General features: G+C 40.4%; 1 protein-coding gene across 9 annotated transcripts in view; it reads left to right on the top strand.

Annotated features, from left to right (window-relative positions):
- Positions 1 to 23,279, top strand: part of LOC115226211 (small G protein signaling modulator 1-like) — a 107,301-nt gene that overhangs the window by 50,002 nt on the left and 34,020 nt on the right. For 6 of the 9 annotated variants that reach the window (XM_036514840.1, XM_036514842.1, XM_036514841.1 and 3 more), the window contains exons 3-10: positions 1,434 to 1,509; positions 3,863 to 4,028; positions 5,947 to 6,114; positions 12,263 to 12,397; positions 13,377 to 13,444; positions 19,269 to 19,423; positions 20,046 to 20,186; positions 22,083 to 22,213. In XM_036514840.1, the coding sequence (XP_036370733.1) occupies positions 1,434 to 1,509; positions 3,863 to 4,028; positions 5,947 to 6,114; positions 12,263 to 12,397; positions 13,377 to 13,444; positions 19,269 to 19,423; positions 20,046 to 20,186; positions 22,083 to 22,213 (1,040 nt within the window). The remainder of the gene's footprint in view (positions 1 to 1,433; positions 1,510 to 3,862; positions 4,029 to 5,946; positions 6,115 to 12,262; positions 12,398 to 13,376; positions 13,445 to 19,268; positions 19,424 to 20,045; positions 20,187 to 22,082; positions 22,214 to 23,279) is intronic. The other 3 variants (XM_036514844.1, XM_036514845.1, XM_036514846.1) reach the window with 2 other exon arrangements.

Genomic DNA, 23,279 nt, shown 5'->3' with positions numbered 1-23,279 from the left:
ATATATATATATGGTGTGTGTGTGTGTGTGTGTGTGGAGGCGCAATGGCCCAGTGGTTAGGGCAGCGGACTCGCTGTCGGAGGATCGCGGTTTCGATTCCCAGACCTGGCATTGTGTGTGTTTATTGAGTGAAAACACCTAAAAGCTCCATGAGGCTCCAGCAGGGTGTGGTGGCGACCCCTGTTGTACTCTTTCGCCACAACTCTCTCTCACTCCCTCTTCCTCTTTCTTGAGTAACGCTGCGATGGATTGGCATCCCGTCCAGCTGGAGGAAACACAAACGCCACAGAAATATATATATATATATATATATCAGTCACCATGATAGATCGTTAGCCACTACACACATTTTTTTTCTCTCCTTGTTTCTTTCTGTGTCTCTTTCTGTTGAAGAGCATAGGCTCGAAACGTAAAAGACTTTTTCTATTCCTGAGCGTTATACTAATACATCTGTTTGTTTTCTACACCACCTGTCTTCATCTTTTGTTTTTTTCATGAATTCTCCCTAATATATATATATATATATATATATATAGTAAATTCAAAAAAGAAGAACAAACACAAAATAACAACGTGAGGACCTGGTACATGTAAAGTATAAGCAGATGCTCAGGGAAGGAAAGAAAGATGGTTTAATGTTTCGAGCAGACGCTCTTCTTCGGAAACAGAGGAAAGTCCAATAGAAGGGAAGACAGAGGAAGAAAATCGCCAATGATTCACATGTGGTTACATTTTGAAAAATATATATATGCATACACACTTACAAACTCACGCACACATATGCCAGGCTTCTTTAAATTTCTGTCCAACAAATCCATTCACAAGGATTTGGTTGGCCTGGGGTTATAGAAGGAGACATTTGCCTATAATGCCACACAGTGGGATTGAACCCAGAAGCATGTCTTTGGGAAGCAGACTTCTTACCCAACAGCCACACTTGTGGATGGAAGCACTCCGTCGGTTACGACGACGAGGGTTCCGGTCGATCCGAATCAACGGAACAGTCTGCTCGTGAAATTAACGTGCAAGTGGCTGAGCACTCCACAGACACGTGTACCCTTAACGTAGTTCTCGGGGATATTCAGCGTGACACAGAGAGTGACAAGGCCGGCCCTTTGAAATACAGGTACAACAGAAACAGGAAGTAAGAGTGAGAGAAAGTTGTGGTGAAAGAGTACAGCAGGGGTCGCCACCATCCCCTGCCGGAGCCTCGTGGAGCTTTAGGTGTTTTCGCTCAATAAACACTCACAACGCCTGGTCTGGGAATTGAAACCGTGATCCTATGACCGCGAGTCCGCTGCCCTAACCACTGGGCCATTGCGCCTCCAAACCACACCATTACCTATATGTTGACCTTTATCTCGTCCTCTGCTTTCATATAACTCTGTTAGCTTCATTAATACTTAAACTCATTTGTTCTTTGTCTCCCTCAGGTAAAACAAATCAGTGAAGAGGCAGTCACCAGGAAATTTGTTCATGAAGAAAGCAGCAGTATTACCTCGTTATGCGGTGAGTAATGAAGCATTTTAATTAGTGTTGAATCTAGATTATTTCTAAGGACTCTGTCCATGGATCTGCGGATTTGTCTGTTGCATCACTTGTTTCTTTAGCTTTGTACATATTTCATGTTGCTCCATTGCACTCAGCTGGCAAAAAGGAATAACCCTGAGACGGACGGACGGACGTCTTGTCTACGTGGGGAACATATGAGGGAGTGTCTGAAAAGTCTTGAGCCTCAAAAAAACAAAATGTAGTACAAGACTTCTAATGATTTATTTTTCAACATAGTCCCCTTTTATGGCTGAACCCTTTCTCCAGTAGTGCTGAAGCGCCATTATCCCGGCGTAGACAAACTCTTTTGTTTGAGACTCCAAGAAACGTACTACAGCGTCTTTGACGTCATAGTCTGTGGCAGAATGGTGACCAGCCAGGGCTTTTTTCATTTTTGGGAATAGATGAAAGTCAGAGGGGGCTAAGTCTGGCGAATAAGGCAGATGGGGAACAAGTTCGTATCCACAATCACGAATTGTTGCCATGGCAACCACTGAGGTGTGGGCTGGAGTATTGTCGTTGGAAGAAGGCAGTCTGGGTCAAATGCTTCACTTGGCTGTCTTCACACGTATACTTGGCCGGTGGTCGGAAATAAAGTAAAGGATGACTCATCCGAGAAAATAACATTCTTCCACTGCTCTGGGGACCAATTCTGTAGGTTTTTACTCCGATCTAAACGCTTTGCAACGTTTGTTTTTGAAAGTAGTGATTTTCAGATTGCAGCCCTCCCGTGAAATCTGGCTTTGTGCAGCTCCCAGTGAACAGTTTTTGTAGAAACTGGGTTCTCGAGGTGGTCATTAAGCTCTGCAGTAATTTTGGGAGTTGTACTTTTGTGATCCTTTCTAACAATTCACGTAGGAATCTGACGGTCCCTATCTGAAAGTTTCGGTTTTCTTCCGGAGTTTTGTTTTGATGAGGAGGTTTTTCCCTCTTTCTCAAAGACTGTCATTACTTTCGAGATAGTACTTCTTGATATACCAAACATTTCGGCTGTTTTCGTTACGCTAGCGCCTGCCATACGAGCACCAACAATTTGACCTCTTTGAAAGTCCGATACATCTGTCATTTTAATGAATTTTAATTACCTTTTCTGATGATATCTGAAGAGAAATAGCAGTTTTAGCAAAACATATTAAGCAACACTAATAATAACTAAAAAAACATGAAAATAAACATTATTTTGTCCAACCCCTGAATATATATATATGCTTGTATGTGTGTATGTATGTGTTTTTATACATATGTATGCATGCATACATATATTTGTATGTGACCATATGTATCTACGTGTGTATGTATGTATGTATGTATATATATAATAATAAAACATTGTGTACAGTGCTCAGGTGCACTACAACTCATCTAAAGTGTATGTATAGTACATAGGGTAATGTACAAGCGTCAGGAAAAGAACAGTGCATGAGTCACGACATACACGTATATGTATGAGTATGGAAGGGGGACAATCAGGTGTAGTTTCGGCGGATTTCGGAAAGCATGAGGGCCTTAAAGGATGCAGTGTCATGGCAGTCAACAACTGACGCAGGCAGTTTGTTCCATGCTTCAGCAACTCTGAGTGTGAAAAAATGTTTCCGAAAGTCATGGAAGGAGCTGTGCTGTTTTCTGACTTTGTAGGCATGTCCACGTGTGTTGGACACATGGAGATCAAAAAGGTGTTCAGTGTTGTTGTTGGTGAGGCGGTTGATAACTTTGTGGGTGTTATATATATATATATATATATATATATATATATATTGCTAAACCTCGCTAAGATAAATATTTCAATTAACCTGAAGATTGACTGTAACCATAACTCGAATTATTACGAATTGTACAGCCATGAAACGATCGTAGTGTTTTACTCTTTATCTTTTATTAAACTTTTAATACTTTTGATATATATTTAAAATAATATAAATTAATTAATCTTATGTATTGGCTTAAGTTTTTCATTGTATGATTTGCCTAATAGTGGTTTTATCTCTAATTTAATATAATATAATATTTTACTATAAAATTGGATTCAATCCTAAATCTGATTTTTCCCTGTAAGTTTGGATTTATTCCCTAATATTTTATTATTAATATATATATATATATATATATCTGTGTAAATATGTATGTATAAATGCATGTATGTATGTGTATGTGCTTGTATGTGTGCTTGTATGTATATATGAGTATGTAAGTATACGTGATTATTCAATCCCTTGTCCCCTCCATCTTCACCAGAGGGTACTCAATCCAAGAACCCCGATCAACTGGAACCCAGGTTTTTAACCCTTGTCGTTTTCTCTTCTTCTTCTTCCAGGAGCAGTTGAGGCGTGTCTGTTACATGGTCTAAAGAAACGGTCCCTCGGACTTTTCAAGCATGGAACCACTACAGCACTTCTTCAGAAACTATCCAAACATTACGAACCCGCTTGGCAGGTTCTTAAGATCGTTCAGGAGATCGAAGCCAACAATGATCCGACAAGGTAAACCCCCGACCCTCCTCTTTCTTGTTATTACTCTTCTTGTTGTTTAACCCTGGGTCAAGAAGAGACTGATGATCAAGCACACTGAAGCCATGACCATCCTGTCTTTGTAGATGTAAGATTACATTATCTGCAGATGAGACAGTGTAGTGAAGTGGGATTTCAGGTAGATTTAGCTGTTATTTCTAGCAGGTCAAGTGTCCACGTAAATGTTCCCTCATTGGCTTGATGTTAATTTTGTTGTTGCTGTTGTTTAACCCCAGGTCAGCCTCAATCGAGCAGAGACTCATGATCAAATACATTAAAGCTATGATTCTCTTGTCTTTCTAGATATATATGATATCCCTTTATTCCTTTACTCATTTGACTGTGTCCATGCTGGAGCACTGCTTTGAAGGGGTTTTTTGTCTTTCAGTTGAACAAATTGACCCTTGGACTTATTTTCTTTTATGCCCAGTGCTTATTCTATTGGTCCCTTTTTGCCAAATCGCTATGTTGTTATGGAGACATAAACATACCAATACCTGTTGTCAAGCTGTAATGGGGGAACAAAGACTCATGCATATATATATATATGTGTGTTTGACTGGCTTCTGTGCCGGTGGCACATAAAAAGCACCATCCGAACGTGGCCGTTGCCAGTGCCACCTTGGCTGGCTCCCGTGCCGGTGACACGTTAAAAGCTCCAACCGATCGTGGCCGATGCTAGACCCCCCCTGGCACCTGTGCAGGTGGCACGTAAAAAGCACCAACTACACTCGCGGAATGGTTGGCGTTAGGAAGGGCATCCAGCTGTAGAAACACTGCCAGATCAGACTGGAGCCTGGTGCAGCCCCTGGCTTCCCAGACTCCGGTCGAACCGTCCAACCCGTGCTAGCGTGGAAAACGGACGTTAAACGATGAGGATGATGATGATGTGTGTGTTTGAAGAAGTGCCACTCCCAAACGGTTGAAGGTATCCAGGGGAGATGTAGACTCAGGAAGATATGGGATGAGGTGGTCAAGCATGACCATCGAATGTTGGGCCTCACAGAGGCAATGATGAAAGACCACAAATTTTCACTGATATACTTTCATTGAAATCGGGGGAAATGAGCAGAAATTCTAAGCCCCCCCCATCCCAATAATGAAAAGAATCTTAAACTGAAAAGCCAGACACAGGCCCATATCATTACGATTTCAACCTTTCCCTTTAGCATTCAGACTACTCTGTCAAACATAATCCTTATTTATCCACATTGTTTTGAATTAATCCTGGATTATCCCCATAGCTTTGAGATTTCAATGATGTGATTGTTTAGTGTTAGAATGACATTGTGGGGTTGGTGTGAGAGGCTGGATCTGGCCAGTCTGAACATAAAACAAGTAGAATATTTGGGCCGAATATGACTGGTTTAGATGCTACAGGTTTATATATCTATGTACGAAGAAACAGTGGTGACTTCTACATGGTGGTTGGTCCTGTTAGAAATAGCAGCCAAATCTCCCTCAAACCACACCCAATGTCTTATCTATGTATGTCACTTTAGCATCCAGATTACCCTGCCAGATGTAATCCTTATTTATCCACATTGATTTGAATAAATCCTGGATTATCCCCATAGCTTTGAGATTTCAATGAGGTGATTGTTTAGTGTTAGATTGACATTGTGGGGTTGGTGTGAGAGGCTGGATGTGGCCAGTCTGAACATAAAACAGGAAGACTATTTTGGCTGGATATGGTCAGTTTAAATGTTAAAGGGTTAACTTGATGTTTTCAACAAAACCTTGCAAAACAATTCTTTTCCTTTTATTTTTATTTTCTGTTTTTCTTTTTTTTTCTTTTCCGTTTTTCTTTTTCTTTTCCGTTTTTCTTTGTTTTTTCCTGTTTTGTCCTTCTTAAATATTCTCTTTATTTCTTCCCTGTTGTTCCCTTCAGTTTTTCGAAAGCATTTGCCCAGTGGAGCACCAAAACATGGCCGGCACAGAACTCCTCCGTTCCTCCGTCGCATTCCAAAATCTGTGAGAAACCTCCTTATCCGTCCCCTCAGATCAGCAACCTCAGCATGTTGGGCCTTTACCGAATAATTGAGGGCTTGCCGTTTATGTGAGATTCCCGTTAATGAAGATGCCAAACACCTTATCGTTGCTCTAACTAAATAACTAACGAACTAACCTGTCCCTCCTCGCCTTCTTTATTATTTCTTTTTCCCATTTCCTTCATAAATCAAAGCTCATCTGCTTCTTTAGCAATTTGACTTTCATCCGCATCTTTCTAAAATAATGACTAAAACAATTTTCGAAGAACGCAAACAGATCCAACAACGGTTTTTAACATTTTTATCTCTTTTCTTTCATTATTGTGCCTTGCTTGCTAATGATAATAATAATGATAATAATAATATATTTGTAGTGCAAGATTTTTTATGTGAAGTCGTGTGTTGAAACAGATATTGTTATATTTTGGAATGGTCATTTTGCCAGTTTAGCCAATAAATAAATAAACACACTAAATAAACATAGACGCACATAGAGATATAAGCATGCGCAAATGAGGACATACAATAGAAATACAAAATGGCTGACGGTTAGTAAGGAGAGACACACAAATAAGAAAGAAGAAAGCAAAGGACCACTGACGAGGTCACAGGAGTGTGACGAAAGAACTCTGGCCGAAATAAGATTAAGATTAATGTAAAAAATAAATAACACTGAAGCAAAATAACACCAAATATATAGTGCGTGGGTTTTTATTGGCTAAACTGGCAAAATGACCATTCCTAAATGCAACAATAATAATAATAATAATAATAATAATAATGGTTTCAAATTTTGGTACAAGGGCAGTAATTTTGGGGTAGGAGATGAGTCGATTACATCAACCTCAAAGTTCAACTGGTACTTATTTTATTGACCTCGAAAGGATGAAAGGTAAAGCCAACCTCAGCAGAATTTGAACTCAGCATTTAGCAATGGACGAAATACTGCTAAACATTTCATCTGGTGTGCTAATGGTTCTGCCAGCCTGCTGCCTTAATAATGATAATGATGATGATGATGATGATAACAAAAGCTGTTCCTTTTATTGTCTAGGTATGATAAAAAAAAGGGGGATGTCAGAAACACCTAAACAACATCCCAGGAGAACCATGTCTTAGTCATTTGACTGTGGCCATGCTGGAGCACCGCCTTTACTTGAGCAAATCGACCCCAGGACTTATTCTTTGTAAGCCTAGTACTTATTCTATTGGGTCTCTTTTGCCAAACCGCTAAGTTATGGGGACATAAACACACCAGCATCAGTTGTCAAGCGATGTTGGGGGGACAAACACAGACACAAATATATATACACACATACATATGTATATGTATATATATATATATATATATATTATATATATATATATATATATATATACACACACGATGGGCTTTTTTCAGTTTCCGTCTACCAAATCCACTCACAAGGCTTTGGTTGGCCCGAGGCTAAAGTAGAAGACACTTGCTCGAAGTGCAATGCAGTGGGACTGAACCCAGAACCATGTGGTTGGTAAGCAAGCTACTTACCACACAGCCACTCCTAGGCCTATTGTTAATATTCTGTTTTTAATTAAGTTTAAAATCAATTAAAATTTCAGAGGTGGCCTCCCCTTTTCTTCTTGACCAGAATTTATAATAACTGAAAAACGTTTCCTCTTGTTACGATTGAAATTTTAATCAATTAAAAATGTCTTGACTTACATCATTAACAATGTTAATGACGATTTTATTACTTAACCTGAATTTAAATACTAATTCCTGTTTGATTTTTCCTTTTTGCAGATAATGTGTGTTATTAACATAGTGTGTGTGTATGAATGTGTAGATGTGTATGTCTTAACATTTGAGAGTGTGTTTATGTATGGTGTGTACATGTGTGTGTGTGTGTGTTAACATTTAAGATTGTGTCTGTGTGTAGGTACGTATGTGTATGTATGTACATGTGTGTGTCTGTATGTGTAAACATTTGAGATTGTATGTATGTATATGTGTGTGTGTGTGTGTGTGCATTAACATTTGAGATTATATGTTTGTATGTACATATATATCACCATGATCACCGTGACCAACCAGGCTATCAGATGTTGCTACACATCGCTGGTCACAATGCGCTTCGCATTGTTTTATCCTTTAAATGACACCACCCCGCTGGCTAAGCGAGCAGGCCAACAGAAGAAAGAGTGAGAGAAAGTTGTGGTACAAGGGTACAGCAGGGATCACTACCACCCCTGCCGGAGCCTCGTGGAGCTTTTAGGTGTTTTCGCTCAATAAACACTCACAATGCCCGGTCTGGGAATTGAAACTGCAATCCTACGACCGCGAGTCTGCTGCCCTAACCACTGGGCTATTGCACCTCCACATGTACATATATATATATGCATTTATATATATATATGTATATGTAGATACATGTATATGTACGTGTATGTCTATATGTGTTAACATTTGAGATTGTGTTAATGTGTGGTGTGTATGTTTGTATGTGTGTGTGTTAACATTTAAGTTTGTATGTGTAGGTATATATGCGTAAGCATGTGTGTTAACATTTGCGATTATATGTATTTATAGATGTGTATGTGCATGTATGTATATATATATATATGTATGTATGTATATATATATATATATGTATGTATGCATTTTGTGTTAACATTTGAAATTATGTCTATGTTGTTAAAATTGTGTGTGTGTGTGTGTATTAACATTTCATATTATATCTATGTATATATATATATATATATATATATATATATATATATATATGTGTATGTATCAGTGAAATATTACACACACATTTTTTTTTTTTAATGATATTATTTTAAAGGATATAAAAGCCGAAGCTAAAACCAGCAAAAGTGCTTTTAATTGACTGAAAACCAATACCATGCTCATTTATATTAATTATAGCTTCGTTTAACACAGTTTGCTGGTATCCTTGCTGCTACAGCTGCTGCTGCTGTTGCTGTTGTTGTTGTTGTTGTTGTTGTTGTCGATTCCAAACCAATTTAACAACTTGCTACAACACAACACCAAACTGCCTTTGTTTTTTTTCCTATTTTATTCCATAAAATCCTGCAAACTTTGCGATATTCTCTGTCGATTCCGAACAGCATGAAAATGGTTTCGAATTTTGGTGCAGTTCTAACAGTTTTGGTTAAAATCCAGACGTTGGTTTTTCTTGTCTCTTTGCTGAAAACTGAGTCATTGGGATACATTGGTGGTAACAATAACGTCCATTAATTTCTTCCAGATTCTTTTTTTTTTTTTGTAAATTCAAATAAATAATGGGTTTTTTTTTTTTTTAATTCTAAAAAACATCAAAAAACAAACAAACAAAAGGAACAACCTAGAACACATCCCCCACTTAGATCTGAAATTTGTTCCAAGTGAAAGGTTCCAACTGCATCCGGGAACCAAATCTGAATTTTGAAATTTACAGATATTTCAGAAGTTTGCAAGATTTTATAGTCTTTCTCAAAAAAAAAAAAAAGAAAAAAATTTATTAATGAACCAATTGAAGTTATTACCTGATATTTAATTAACATTTTGACTAACATTAAAATAATTTTATTGCAGGTCATAATTCACTTGACCAATTATGCGATTACAAATGAGTAACGTTTATGTTTAATAGAAACTTGCTTTAACAGTTAAGATATATCATCATCTTATATAATAATAATAATAATGAAATTATTGTATACAGTGCTCAGGTGCACCACAACTTGTCAGAAAGTGCGTATAAAGTGTATGCAGTAATGTACAAATGTCTGGAAAGGGAACAATGTATGAGTCAGATAGATGCTTGCTTGTGTGTATGGAGGGGAGAAAATCAGGTGTAGTGTTGGCGAATCTCAGAAAGCATGGAAGTTTTCAAGGATGCAGTGCTCCGACAACTAACAACCGATGCCGGCAGTTTGTTCCATGCTTCAGCAACTCTTAGCGTGAAAAAATGTTTCCGAAAGTCATGGGAGCTGTGCTGTTTTCTGACTTTGTAAATATGTCCAAGGGTGTTAGACAGGTGGAGTTTGAAAAGGTGCTCAGAGTTATTGTTTGTAAGATGGTTGATAATTTTATGGGTGTCTGCCAAGTCAGCTGCCAAACCATCATCATCATCATCATTTAATATCCTTGTTATAAAATGGGTTGGCTGGTTTGACAGGATGTGATGGGTCCGAGGACTACTTTGCGCTCCAGTGTCAACTTTAGCATGGTTTCTATAGTCGGATGATTTTCCTAACACCAGCCACTTTACAGTGTGTACTGGGTACCTGGGTACTTTACTGTGTGTACTGGCTACCTGGGTACTTTACTGTGTGTACTGGGTACCTAGGTACTTCTCTTGTGCCACCACCACCAGCAGCTGTAGCAAGATTGCTGTGCAGCTCACAAGCCTATGAAACCTGGGCGGAGGAGCTTTATGATTGCAGGTGAGGGTTCAGATTTGAGAAGGTTCAGAAGGGCAGAGCAGGGGTTGTTATTGTAGGAGAGCTGCAGGGGCCATTCGCATTTAGATGAGAAAGTAAGGATGAATCAGTAACATCTGCTACGAGATAAATTGTGGTAAAGAGGTGTGGATGAGGTGTGTATATATATGATGGACTCTCCCGTTGTTAGACGATGTATAAAGGTTCGGCAATTTCTTGCCGAACAACCACACAGATGATTTATTTATAATGGTCAAATGTTTCCGTAGACACAAGCTCACTCTCTCTCTCCATCTGATCGACATTACCTGTACAGGTGCAACTGGGTGCCACATGTCAGATGATGAAATGATCACATAGCAACGTGAAATGAAGTGCTTTGCTCAAGAACACAATGCAATGCCCTCTCTGGGGAACTGAACCAACAATCTCGCAATTATAAGTGCAACACCTTAACCACTGTGCCATGCACCTTCACTTATAAATATATATATATATATATATGTATATATATATATATATATGATGATGGCCTCTCTCTCATCGAAGACGACGTCTGAGCATTGTGCTTTTGCCGAACAATCTGTGCGAATGATTTGTTTATAGCAATCAAATGTGTTGTACCTGAGTTCACTCTCTCCGTCAAATAGATGTTGTCTACACAAGGGCAAGGTGTCAAACTGATTGCAGAGCAATGTGAGATGAAGTGTCTTGCTCAAGGACACAATGCCCGACCCGGTCTAGGAACTGAAACCAAGATCTCGCAATTGCAAGTGCAACACCTTCACTACTAGGCCATGCACACACACACACACACACACATATATATATACATATACATACATATATATATATATGTGTGTGTGTGTATGTATGTATAGAGTATTAGGTGTGATATCACCCTGATCCCTCCGATGACCAGGCCGTCAGGCATCCATTTGACACCGCTGGTCACAGCACGCTGTCCACTCGTCTCTGGATCGCGCCTTTCTCATCCACGTGATCCCAATCGTCCTCCTGAAATCGTCACTCCACCGTCATTGAGGTCTTCCGGGTGGTCTTTTCCGCTCATGCGGGTACCACTCGACAACTGCGTGAGTTCACCGATTATCGGTGAGCCGGGCGACGTGTCCAGCCCATCTATACTTGCTGCGTGTATACTCTGCGATGACATCATCAGAAAGAAGTCCAGCGTGAGAGATGTCATCGCAGAGTATAGGTGTGATATACAGAATTGAATATTGAGAAAAAAATCCTTTTATTTCTTCGTTATTATTGGCGCTTTCATTCTGCTCTAGAACTTGTCAAATACAATATTATATATATATATAATATATATATAATCTGTAAATATATATATATATATATCTGTAAATATATATATATACATATATATATATATATATATATATATATATATCTGTAAATATATATATATATATCTGTAAATATATATATATATATATCTGTAAATATATATATATATATATCTGTAAATATATATATATATATTTATATATATATTTATAAATATATTTATATATATATTTATATATATATTTATATATATATATATTTATATATATTTATATATATATTTATTATATATTTATATATATATTTATATATATATATATATATATATATATATATATATCTGTAAATATAACCATCCGATCTTCTGATTACCTCATTTCTTCTAATATATATATATATATATAAATGTAATCGTGTATGTATGTGTAACAGTTGATTGTTGAAATCTAACAGATGGATTTCCCTTTTCAGAAAATCTCTGGATAGTGGGAAAACCCAACCAAAGAAAAGCCTTCCTTCCTACAATCCCAAGTATTTATGGCTTAGGATTTCTATATTTGAAAAACATTTAGCCAAAATACTTGATTTTCTTGTGCAAAACAGCAGGTAAGTCACCCCTGTTTACCATTTAGCACCGTGTTTCCTTTCTGTGTAATTATTATAATTGTATTTTGATTAACCACTTCGCAGTGTGAAATGTGTGAGGAAGGACGAGTTAGTGCAACATTAAATGTGTGGGTTGCTCATAGTTGTTTACCCAAGTAATTAATTTTGTCATAGATATGTTTATGTGAGGTCACGTAGCCTTGTTCTCAACCATTCATTATCTCTGGACCCCCTTTGATTACCATTTTATTCTGGTGAACCCCAAAGCCATTCGATGTTTAAAATCCAGTTTTCTAGAAACTTCTTCCAAAATTCCTATTTTGTTTCCCACACATTCCTTTGTGTAGGTTGAACAATATAAAACATGGTTCTCAACCATTCTTTATCTCTGGACCCCCTTTGATTACCATTTTATTCTGGTAGACCCCCAAGGTCGACTTTGCCTTTCGTCCTTTTGGGGTTGATTAAATAAGTACCTATTTCTTTATTACCCACAAGGGGCTAAACACAGAGGGAACAAACAAGGACAGACATAGGTATTAAGTCGATTACATCGACCCCAGTTCGTAACTGGTACTTAATTTATCGACCCCAAAAGGATGAAAGGTAAAGTTGACCTCAGCGGAATTTGAACTCAGAACGTAGCGGCAGACGAAATACCGCTTAGCATTTCGCCCGGCGTGCTAACGATTCTGCCAGCACTGGGGTCAATGTAATCGACTTAATCCCTTTGTCTGTCCTCGTTTGTCCCCTCTATGTTTAGCCCCTTGTGGGCAATAAAGAAATAAGAAATGGTCTGAGACAGGTTAAATACCAAAAGTATTTGAGTCCCCTGCATGATATGCGTGTTATTATGGTCCATGTTTCTAATTACTGGGCTCGATGTTACAGGGGTGTTAATTAACCAATCAATTAATACTGTAATAAACACAACTAATAATGTTAAATGTGAAATAATTTGTTTTGTTTTGTTTTGCAGTAAATATTATGAACCGGATTCTCTCATCGCTGATCCTGTGGATGGACCTATTCTAGCTTCACTTCTTGGTCAGTATATGCCACCCTCTCTCTCTTTCTCTCTCTCTCTCTTTCTCTCTCTCACCATCTATACGTCCATCCATCTGTCTGTCCGTCCATCCATCCATCTGTCCAATTTTCATCTTTTACTTAGTTTCAGTCATTGGACTGTGGCCATCCTGGGGCACTGCCTTGGAGGGTTTTGGTCAAACCAAGTAGCCCAAGTATTTATTTTAAGTCTGGTCCTTGTCCTATTGGCCCCTTTTGCTCAAGCACTAAGTTGTGGAGATGTAAACAAACCAACACCAGTTTCTAAGTGATCAGCAGGGAAGCATAAAAGCACATACATATATATATACACATATATAGTTAATCCAAACATGAACAAGGAGAAAACACAACAACGCGAGGACGTGGAACAAGTGTAGTGTTATTGGAGGCTCAGGAAAGGAAGGAAAGAGGAGGATTTTACTTTTAGAGCGGAACTCTTTGTCAGAAATATAGATAAAAAGAAAAGTCCAAAGAAGGGAAGACGGAGAAAGAAAATCGCCAACGATACACACACAGTCACATATTGAAATATATATATATATATTGTTAATCCAAACAAGAAAACACAAAAAAACAACAACGCGAGGACATGGAACAAGTATAGTGTTATTGGACGCTCAGGAAAGAAGGAAAGGAGGAGGGTTTAACGTTTCGAGCGGAGCTCTTCGTCGGAAACATAGGAGAAGGAAAGATCCAGAGAAGGGAAGACAGAGGGAAAAAAATCGCCAACGGTACAGACGAGGTCACAGGCCTTGCCGAGGTAATGACTAGTGAGCGAGACTTTTGGAAATATGCTGTGCTTGAGAAGACCCAGCAAGCCAAATGAGACCATAACCTTGTGGCCTACGCCAGGGGTGTAACCAGCCCTCTTATGCGTACATTCCCTTCATTGGACACTGCTTGCAAAGACCTGTTGAGGCAAGTGAAATCGAAATCAAATTCGATGATTGGCATCTGTGCTAGTGGAGCACTAACAGCACCATCCGAGCGTGATCGTCAGCTTTATATGTATACTCTTTACTCTTTTACTTGTTTCAGTCATTTGACTGTGGCCATGCTGGAGCACCGCCTTTAGTCAAGCAATCGACCCCGGGACTTATTCTTTGTAAGCCCAGTACTTATTCTATTGGTCTCTTTTGCCGAACCGCTAAGTGACAGGGACGTAAACACACCAGTATCGGTTGTCAATCAATGCTAGGGGGACAAACACAGACACACAAACATACAACACACATATATATATATACATATATACGACAGGCTTCTTTCAGTTTCCGTCTACCAAATCCACTCACAAGGCATTGGTCGGCCCGGGCTATAGTAGAAGACACTTGCCCAAGATGCCATGCAGTGGGACTGAACCCGGAACCATGTGGTTCGTTAGCAAGCTACTTACCACACAGCCACTCCTGCAAGCGAGCTCTTGACTATGAAAAATGTATAAAGAATGAAGTCCCTGATGGTGGGTAAGGATATGAGCAGCCAACCCATCACTTTGGTTTCCAACAGATTTCACTGTTTCCCCGTCTGCTCCCTTCACATCTTTGTCAATCCACCCACACCCATCATGCCCTAATACTTTAATTAACAACTTCACTTCTCCTAATTGACATTTCTGTACGGATGATGAACTAATTTTCGTTTTTTCAGTAACAAATCTGTCATCGTTAGGGTGAGTATTTGTGGTGTAAGTCCTGAAACTTTGGTAATAAGGGATTTTGTGCTTCAAACCTTCCCTCTTTATTCCTTTATCTTCCCTTTTTCACCTCAACCTCACACCACTTACCTCGTTCATGTACGAAGCTAATTGGTAAGATTGGCTGAAACGGATCTATAATACTGTGTACAATAAAGAGTAAAACATATACTCTCTCTTTACTCTTTTACTTGTTTCAGTCATTTTACTGCGGCCATGCTGGAGCACCGCCTTTAGTCGAGCAAATCGACCCCGGAACTTATTCTTTGTAAGCCCAGTACTTATTTTATCGGTCTCTTTTGCCGAACCGCTAGGTGACGGGAACGTAAACACACCAGCATCAGTTGTCAAGCAATGCTAGGGGGACAAACACAGACACACAAACACACACACACACTTATATATATATACATATATACGACAGGCTTCTTTCAGTTTCCGTCTACTAAATCCACTCACAAGGCATTGGTCGGCCCGGGGCTATAGCAGAAGACATTTGCCCAAGATGTCACGCAGTGGGACTGAACCCGGAAGAATGTGGTTGGTAAGCAAGCTACTTACCACACAGCCACTCCTGCGCCTATATATAGTTTCTTTTATTCTTTTACTTGTTGAAGTCATTTGACTACGGCCATGCTGGAGCACTGCCTCGAGGGGTTTTAGTTGAAAAAACCTACCCCCAAGACTTATTTTTTAAGCCTAGTCCTTATTCTATCACTCTCCTTTGCTGAACCACTAAGTTACGGGGACATAAACACACAAACACCAGTTGTCAAGTGGTGATGGGGGAAACACATACACACATATAGCTACACACACACACACACACACACACACACATGCACACACACAATTGGCTTCTTTCAGTTTTTGCTTTCCAAGTCCACTGAAAAGGCTTTGGTCAGTTCAGGGCTATATAGTAGGGGACACTTGCACATGGTCCCACACAGTGGGACTGAACCCAGAACCATGTGGTTGGGAAGCAAGCTTCTTACCACACAACCATGTCTGCGCCTATATATATATATGATCACGTGACCGACCAGACCATCAGATGTTGTTACACATCGCTGGTCACAATGCGTTCGCATTGTTTTAGCCTTCGAATGACGCCACCCCGCTGGCTAAGCGAGCAGGCCAACAGAAGAAAGAGTGGGAGAAAGAGTGGTGAAAGAGTACAGCAGGGATCATCCCCCCCCCCCCCGCCGGAGCCTCGTGGAGCTTTTAGGTGTTTTCGCTCAATAAACACTAACAACGCCCGGTCTGGGAATCGAAACCGCGATCCTATGACCGCGAGTCCGCTGCCCTAACCACTGGGCCATTGCGCCTCCACGCGTCTATATATACATGGCTCAGTGGTTAGAGCGTCGAGCTTACGATCCTGAGGTTGTGAGCTCGAATCCCGGACCGGGCTGCGTGTTGTGTTCTCGAGCAAGGCACTTTATTTCACGTTGCTCCAGTTCACTCAGCTGTAGAAATGTGTTGTGACGTCACTGGTGCCAAGCTGTATCGGCCCCTTTGCCTTTCCCTTGGATAGCACTGGTGGCGTGGAGAGGGGAGGCTGGTATGCATGGGCGACTGCTGGTCTTCCATAAACAACCTTGCCCGGACCTGTGTCTAGGAGGGTAACTTTCTAGGTGCAATCCCATGGTCATTCATGACCGAAGGGGGTCTTTACCCTCTTTATATATATATATATATTATATATATATATATATATAACATGAAATTTGATCATTTCCATCTTATTTTCTTTTCTCTTTTTACTTCCCATGTTTGACTTTAGCCCACAATCCCATCATTATTATTATTATTATTATTATTATTATTATTATTGAGGTGGTGGATGATAGAATCGGTCGAGCGACAGACAAAAATTCCTTGTTCTATTCTTTTGTGTCTCTTTTACAGTTTCTGTTCAAATATATAAAACACAATTGACTTTTCCTTTCATTTAGGAACCAGTAAGGTAAAACTGCAACCCATCAATGAAAAGCCCAGGGTTCGATTCCATCAACTGTTCCTTTCCCCCACAGAACAAATTGTATGCCTTTGTGGTAAATTCACAAATGAAAAACCTTGTTGTGGTATATACCTTTTACTGGTTTCAGTCATTTGACTGTGGCCATGCTGGAGCACTGCCTTTAGTCGAGCAAATCGACCCCAGGACTTATTCTTTGTAAGCCCAGTCCTTATTCTATCGGTCTCTTTTGCCGAACTGCTAAGTGACGGGGACGTAAACACACCAGCATCGGTTGTCCAGCAATGCTAGGGGGACAAACACAAACACAAACACACACACCCATACATATATATATACATACATATATACGACAGGCTTCTTTCAGTTTCTGTCTACCAAATCCACTCACAAGGCATTGGTCAGCCCGGAGCTATAGCAGAAGACACTTGCCCAAGATTCCACGCAGTGGGACTGAACCCAGAACCATGTGGTTGGTTAGCAAGCTACTTACCACACAGCATGGTTGTCTTATGTTCTGAGTTCAAATCTCTCATGAGGCTCACCTTGCCTTTTATTCCTTCTGGGTTTGATAAAATAAAATCTTTGTCAAACACTATCATCGTCATCAACATTTAATTTCGATTTTCCATGCTGGCATGGGTTAGATGGCTTGGCAGAGAAGTAAAATATTTGATTGGGTATGACACATGTTTCGACCTGTTCTGGGTCTCTTTGGGTACATGAATAAAAAGGCATAGAATGTAACCCCTAATATCAGCATCGGGGCCTGACAGCATATGCTGGTTTGCCCCTGTCGCATCATGCTGGTTCCATACCCCTTTGAACAACATCTATTCTGGCTTCCCTCCTCTGATTGCTCCCTGCTCAGTCCTTTGAATGGAAGAAGGCAGAGGGAAATTAACCAGCTCCAAAGAAGAGGTAGAAGCATTTCTGAGAGTGACCCAGAATGATAACCGCAGAAATGAAGCCCTTGATGTCAGCAGATGCCCTTCCTAATGCCAATGGTTGGATGCCCTTCCTAATGCCAACCATGTTACAGACTGTGCTGGGTGTTTTTTTACAAGGCACCAACACCCACATCAATGGTTCATTAAATTTCCCATTACCCTTATGATATAACCATGCTATATTGTCAAATGTCTGTGCAACCAACTATGGGATCCGGTGCAGCCCTTGGCCTTGCCAGTTCCTGTCAAGTTTATGAAATATTTGTAGCAGAAGTTATCTTCTGTTTTTAGATTCCACATTCTGGTTACCTCTATTTCCAGGTCTTTGTATTTTGAGAGTTTCTCCATTTCTTTTAGAGACACGTTGTCATCTGCAGGTATTGATACATCAATTAGAAAGCATTTTTTTTCCTTCATGATCTCTGACAATTATATCTGGCCTATTGGCCTTAATTTCTCTATCTGTGTGTATTGTTATTATTGAGTGAGAGAGCAGTGCATGCCATCAAAGTGACACTGGGGTAAAATATACGAAGCCCAGTATACCCATCATGACTACCTGTCTGATAAAGGTACACCAGGCACATGCATCACAACCATATGTGCGCGACATGGTGATCTCATATCAAGATAAACAGCACATGAACTTGTAGGTGGGGCCCAGGTAGAATTTTCTTCAGGTTGAGTAAGCCATCTCACTCAAAAGGTCCCTGAATAAGGGTTGTTTAAGGGTGTTGAACGAAACACCCATGTTTCCAGAGTTGAATTATTCAAACCCCAAACAATCCCTCTCAACACATGGCTATGATGCTCCCCCACTACTTCTGCTCGTTATCAGAGATGCACATATCGTCAGCCACTAAGGGACATAATCAACCGGTTAAGGTCAAACAACTGACAAGCAAATCTGTGGTATTGAGCAGAATATTTGCTGTAGGCCATCTTTTATACCAAGACAAAACAATGTACTTATTATTATTATTATTATTATTGTTATTATTATTATTATTATTATTATTATTATTATTGTTATTATTATTGTGTTAATTTTATTATTATTATTATTATTATTATTGTTATTATTATTATTATGATTATTGTTATTATTATTATTATTATTATTATTGTGTTAATTTTTTGCTGTTTTTGTTTTTTTTAATTTGTCCGTGTGTTCAGTGGGGCCTTGTGCCTTGGATTACACCAAGATGAAAACAACTGACCATTATTGGACTGACCCTCCCGCTGATGAACTTGTTCAGAGACACCGCATCCACAGTGGAGCTACTCACCACCTTGCTGGGCCTGGATCTCCCAAAAGACCAGGATTACAAGTAAACCCATTTGCCTCCTTTACATAATTACTTTCATATACACACACACATTCATACATTCATAGATTCTTTTATTCTTTTACTTGTTTCAATCGTTTGATTGTGACCATGTTGGAGCACCACCTTGAAGTATTGTTATCAAACAAATCACTCCAGGATTTTTTTCTGTGGGCCTCTTTTGCCAAACTGCTAAGTTAAAGCAACGTAAACAGACCAACATCAGTTGTCAAGCGATGTTGGTGGGACAAACACAAAGACACACACACACACACACACATACATACATATACACACGCACGACAGGCTTCTTTCAGTTTCCACCTATGAAATCCACTCACAAGGCTTTGGTCGGCCTGAGGCTATAGTAGAAGACACTTTCCCAAGGTGCCATGCAGTAGGACTGAACCCAGAGCCATGTGGTTGGTAAGCAAGCTACTTACCACACGGCCACTCTTTTCCACTTTGTAACAGTAATTTACCCATTATTTCTGTTGTTCCAACGGCAATTCTGCCTGCAAAAAAAATCTAATTTTTATCGTTCCATACTCTTTAATGCCTCGTTACTGTAATTAACGCCTGAAATATTCCCACTAACGTATATAAATGATTGATGTTTCTTCAGCAAGTCCGTCGACACACAAGTTCCAGTAGTGAGGAAAGCATGAAAGGCCTCCACGTGTCAGCCAAGGAGTATGTGGAATCGTTGCACCAGAACTCCAAAAATACTCTCCTCTATGGGAAGAACAATGTCCTCGTCCAACCTGTGAGTATTACTGGTATCACTGCTGGTGGTGGGGATGGCACTGCTGTGGAATGGCTGCTGTCGGGTGTGTGGAGTGAATGTGGTTATGTATGTGTGTGTGTAGTGTTAGATGTGTGTGTGTGTGTAGTGTTAGATGTGTGTGTGTGTGTAGTGTTACATGTGTGTGTGTAGTGTTAGATGTGTGTGTGTGTGCAGTGTTAGATGTGTGTGTGTGTGTGTAGTGTTACATGTGTGTGTGTGTGTGTAGTGTTAGATGTGTGTGTAGTGTTACATGTGTGTGTGTGTGTAGTGTTAGATGTGTGTGTGTGTGTAGTGTTAGATGTGTGTGTGTACTATGTTGAGAGTGTGTATACGCATTAGGTGTATCAAGTGTGTATGTGTGTCCGTGCGCATGCTCTGTTGAGTGTGTATATGCATTGGGAGTGTTGAGTGTGCGTGTATGTATGTATGTACATGTGTATGGGCATGTGTGTGTGTGTGTGTATGCATTAGGTGTGTCAAGTGTGTGTATGTGTGTGCACTGTTGAGAGTGCATATATGCATTAGGAGTGTTGAACGTGTGTGTGTGTATATGTGTATGTGCATGCATGTGTGTGTGTGTGTATGCATTAGGTGTGTCAAGTGTGTGTGTATGTTATGTCAAGAATGTGTATATGCATTAGGTGTGTCAAGTGTCTGTATATGTGCATGTCTGTAGTATCTTTGAGAGTGTGTATATACATTACGTGTGTCAAGAGTGTGTGTGTGTGTGTTGAAGGTGTGTATATGCATTAGGTGTGCTGAGTATGTGTACTGTTGATAGTGTGTATATACATTGTATCTTGAGTGTGTATGCCCATATGAGTGACATGTTGAGTCTATGCTTGTTGGATGTGTGTATATGTGTGCATGTAGCCTTGAATGTGTGTAGACCAGTGGATCCCATCAGCAGTTCCCAACCCTTTTATTTAAATGAGTTTTTCCATTGACCCCTTTTAATATGCCTATCCTTATGTGTGTGTGTGTGTGTGTATATATATATGGAATTTCAAATTTAGTTCATGGACCCCCAGTACTACCTTTGCAGACCACCAGGGTTCCGTGGACCCCAGGTTGGGAACCACTGGTGTAGTCTATAAATGAACTGGCCGTTCGTCGGTTACAATGGTGAGTGTTCCACTTGATCTGATCAATGGGGGAGCCTGCTTGTGAAATTAATGTGCAAGTGGCTGAGTACTCCACAGACTCACTTACCTTTAATGTAGTTCTGAGGGAAAATCAGCTTGACAAAGAACAAGACCGAGCCGGCCCTTTGAATTACCGGTACTGCTCATTTTCGCCAGCTGAATGGACTGGGGCAACGGGAAATAAAACGCTTTGATCAAGGATACAATAAAGTGAAAAGTTACCTTTTCATAAGGGGCCAGTTTCTTGGTTTCATGGCGTGTATATTCCCCACCTGGATGGGATGCCAGTCCATCACAGGGTAACTCACTTTTGTCGGTCGAGTGGCCTGGAGCAGCGTGAAATGAAGTGTTTTACTCAAGAACACAATATATTGCCCGGTCCAGTCATACATTGCCCAGTCTACCATACATCGCCCGGTCCAGCCATACATCGCCCGGTCCGGCCATACATCACCCGGTCCGGCCATACATCGCCCGGTCCAGCCATACATCGCCCAGTCCGGCCACGCCTCTCCACTCAAGGACACCATGCACTGCTGGGAATTGATCCCAGAACCTTACAATTGTGAACCAAATACTCCAACCAATAAGCCATGCTGCTTCTCAGATTATAAATACATGGATTAATAATATATACGAGAAGCATGTTATTGGACAGTAAATGCTCTCCTCCATCCCCACCACGACCACCACCACCATTATTATCACGTGTACTTTCTCCTTCATACAGAAAGAGGACATCGAAGCCCTCCCTGGCTATCTGTCCCTGCACCAATCTGCTGAAGGGCTCACAATCAAATGGACCCCTAATCAACTGATGAATGGTTGTTACGAAGACAAAGAAGATGATTTCGACAGAAGGTAACTCCGTCCCCATTTTAATTCCCCTCCCCCCCTCATCGAAACCACCACCACCATTACAACACTCTTTTGCTATGTTGTCAATATTGTTGCTGTTGCTGTTGTTGTTGTTGTTGTTATAAGTTTTGTTTTAGTTGTTGTACATTTTATTTTATTTGAATATTTTATCATCAAGGTTCCCTGACCCACGCACTCCAACTCAGGTACTCCTCACCCACTCATGCATCTCCTTCTCATCACCCTTGTCGCCAACCTTCCCAGGCCCCGCCAGCATCCTGTTCATCATCGTTATAGTTTAACATCTGCTTTTCTGTGCTTGCATGAGTCAGATGGAATTTGTTGAGGCAAATAAATATCAATGGAAATAGTAGTTGTGATGCCTGTGCCGGTGGCACATAAAAAAGCACCATCCGAACGTGGCCGATGCCAGCGCCGCCTCGACTGGCTTCTGTGCCGGTGACACATAAAAAAGCACCATCTGAACGTGGCCAATGCCAGCGCCGCCTCGACTGGCTTCTGTGCCGGTGGCACATAGAAAAGTACCATCCAAACGTGGCCGATGCCAGCGCCGCCTTCACTGGCTTCCGTGCCGGTGGCACATTAAAAGCACCAACCGATCGTGGCCGATGCCAGACTCCCCTGGCACCTGTGCCAGTGGCACGTAAAAAGCACCCACTACACTCACGGAGTGGTTGGAGTTAGGAAGGGCATCCAGCTGTAGAAACACTGCCAGATCAGACTGGAGCCTGGTGCAGCCTCCTGGCTTCCCAGATCCCAGTCGAACAGTCCAACCCATGCTAGCATGGAAAGCGGACACTAAATGATGATGATGAATTGTTTTTAATGGCCAGGTGCTTCTCCTGTCCCCAACCCTCACTCGTTTTTCCATTCAAGACTGGAAGTGAACTACAGTAATTCCTCGCCATATCGCAGTTCACCAATCATGGTTTATTATTTAAGCTGGCATCGATTCCTCTGTGGTGTTGTTTTGCATTTATAATAAAATAAATATATTCTTTACTCTTTTACTTGTTTCAGTCATTTGACTGCAGCCATGCTGGAGCAC

The sequence above is a fragment of the Octopus sinensis genome, linkage group LG29 (assembly GCF_006345805.1).
Source record: "Octopus sinensis linkage group LG29, ASM634580v1, whole genome shotgun sequence".
Taxonomy (NCBI): Eukaryota; Metazoa; Mollusca; class Cephalopoda; order Octopoda; family Octopodidae; genus Octopus; species Octopus sinensis.
This window is presented reverse-complemented; position numbering and strand designations above follow the sequence as displayed.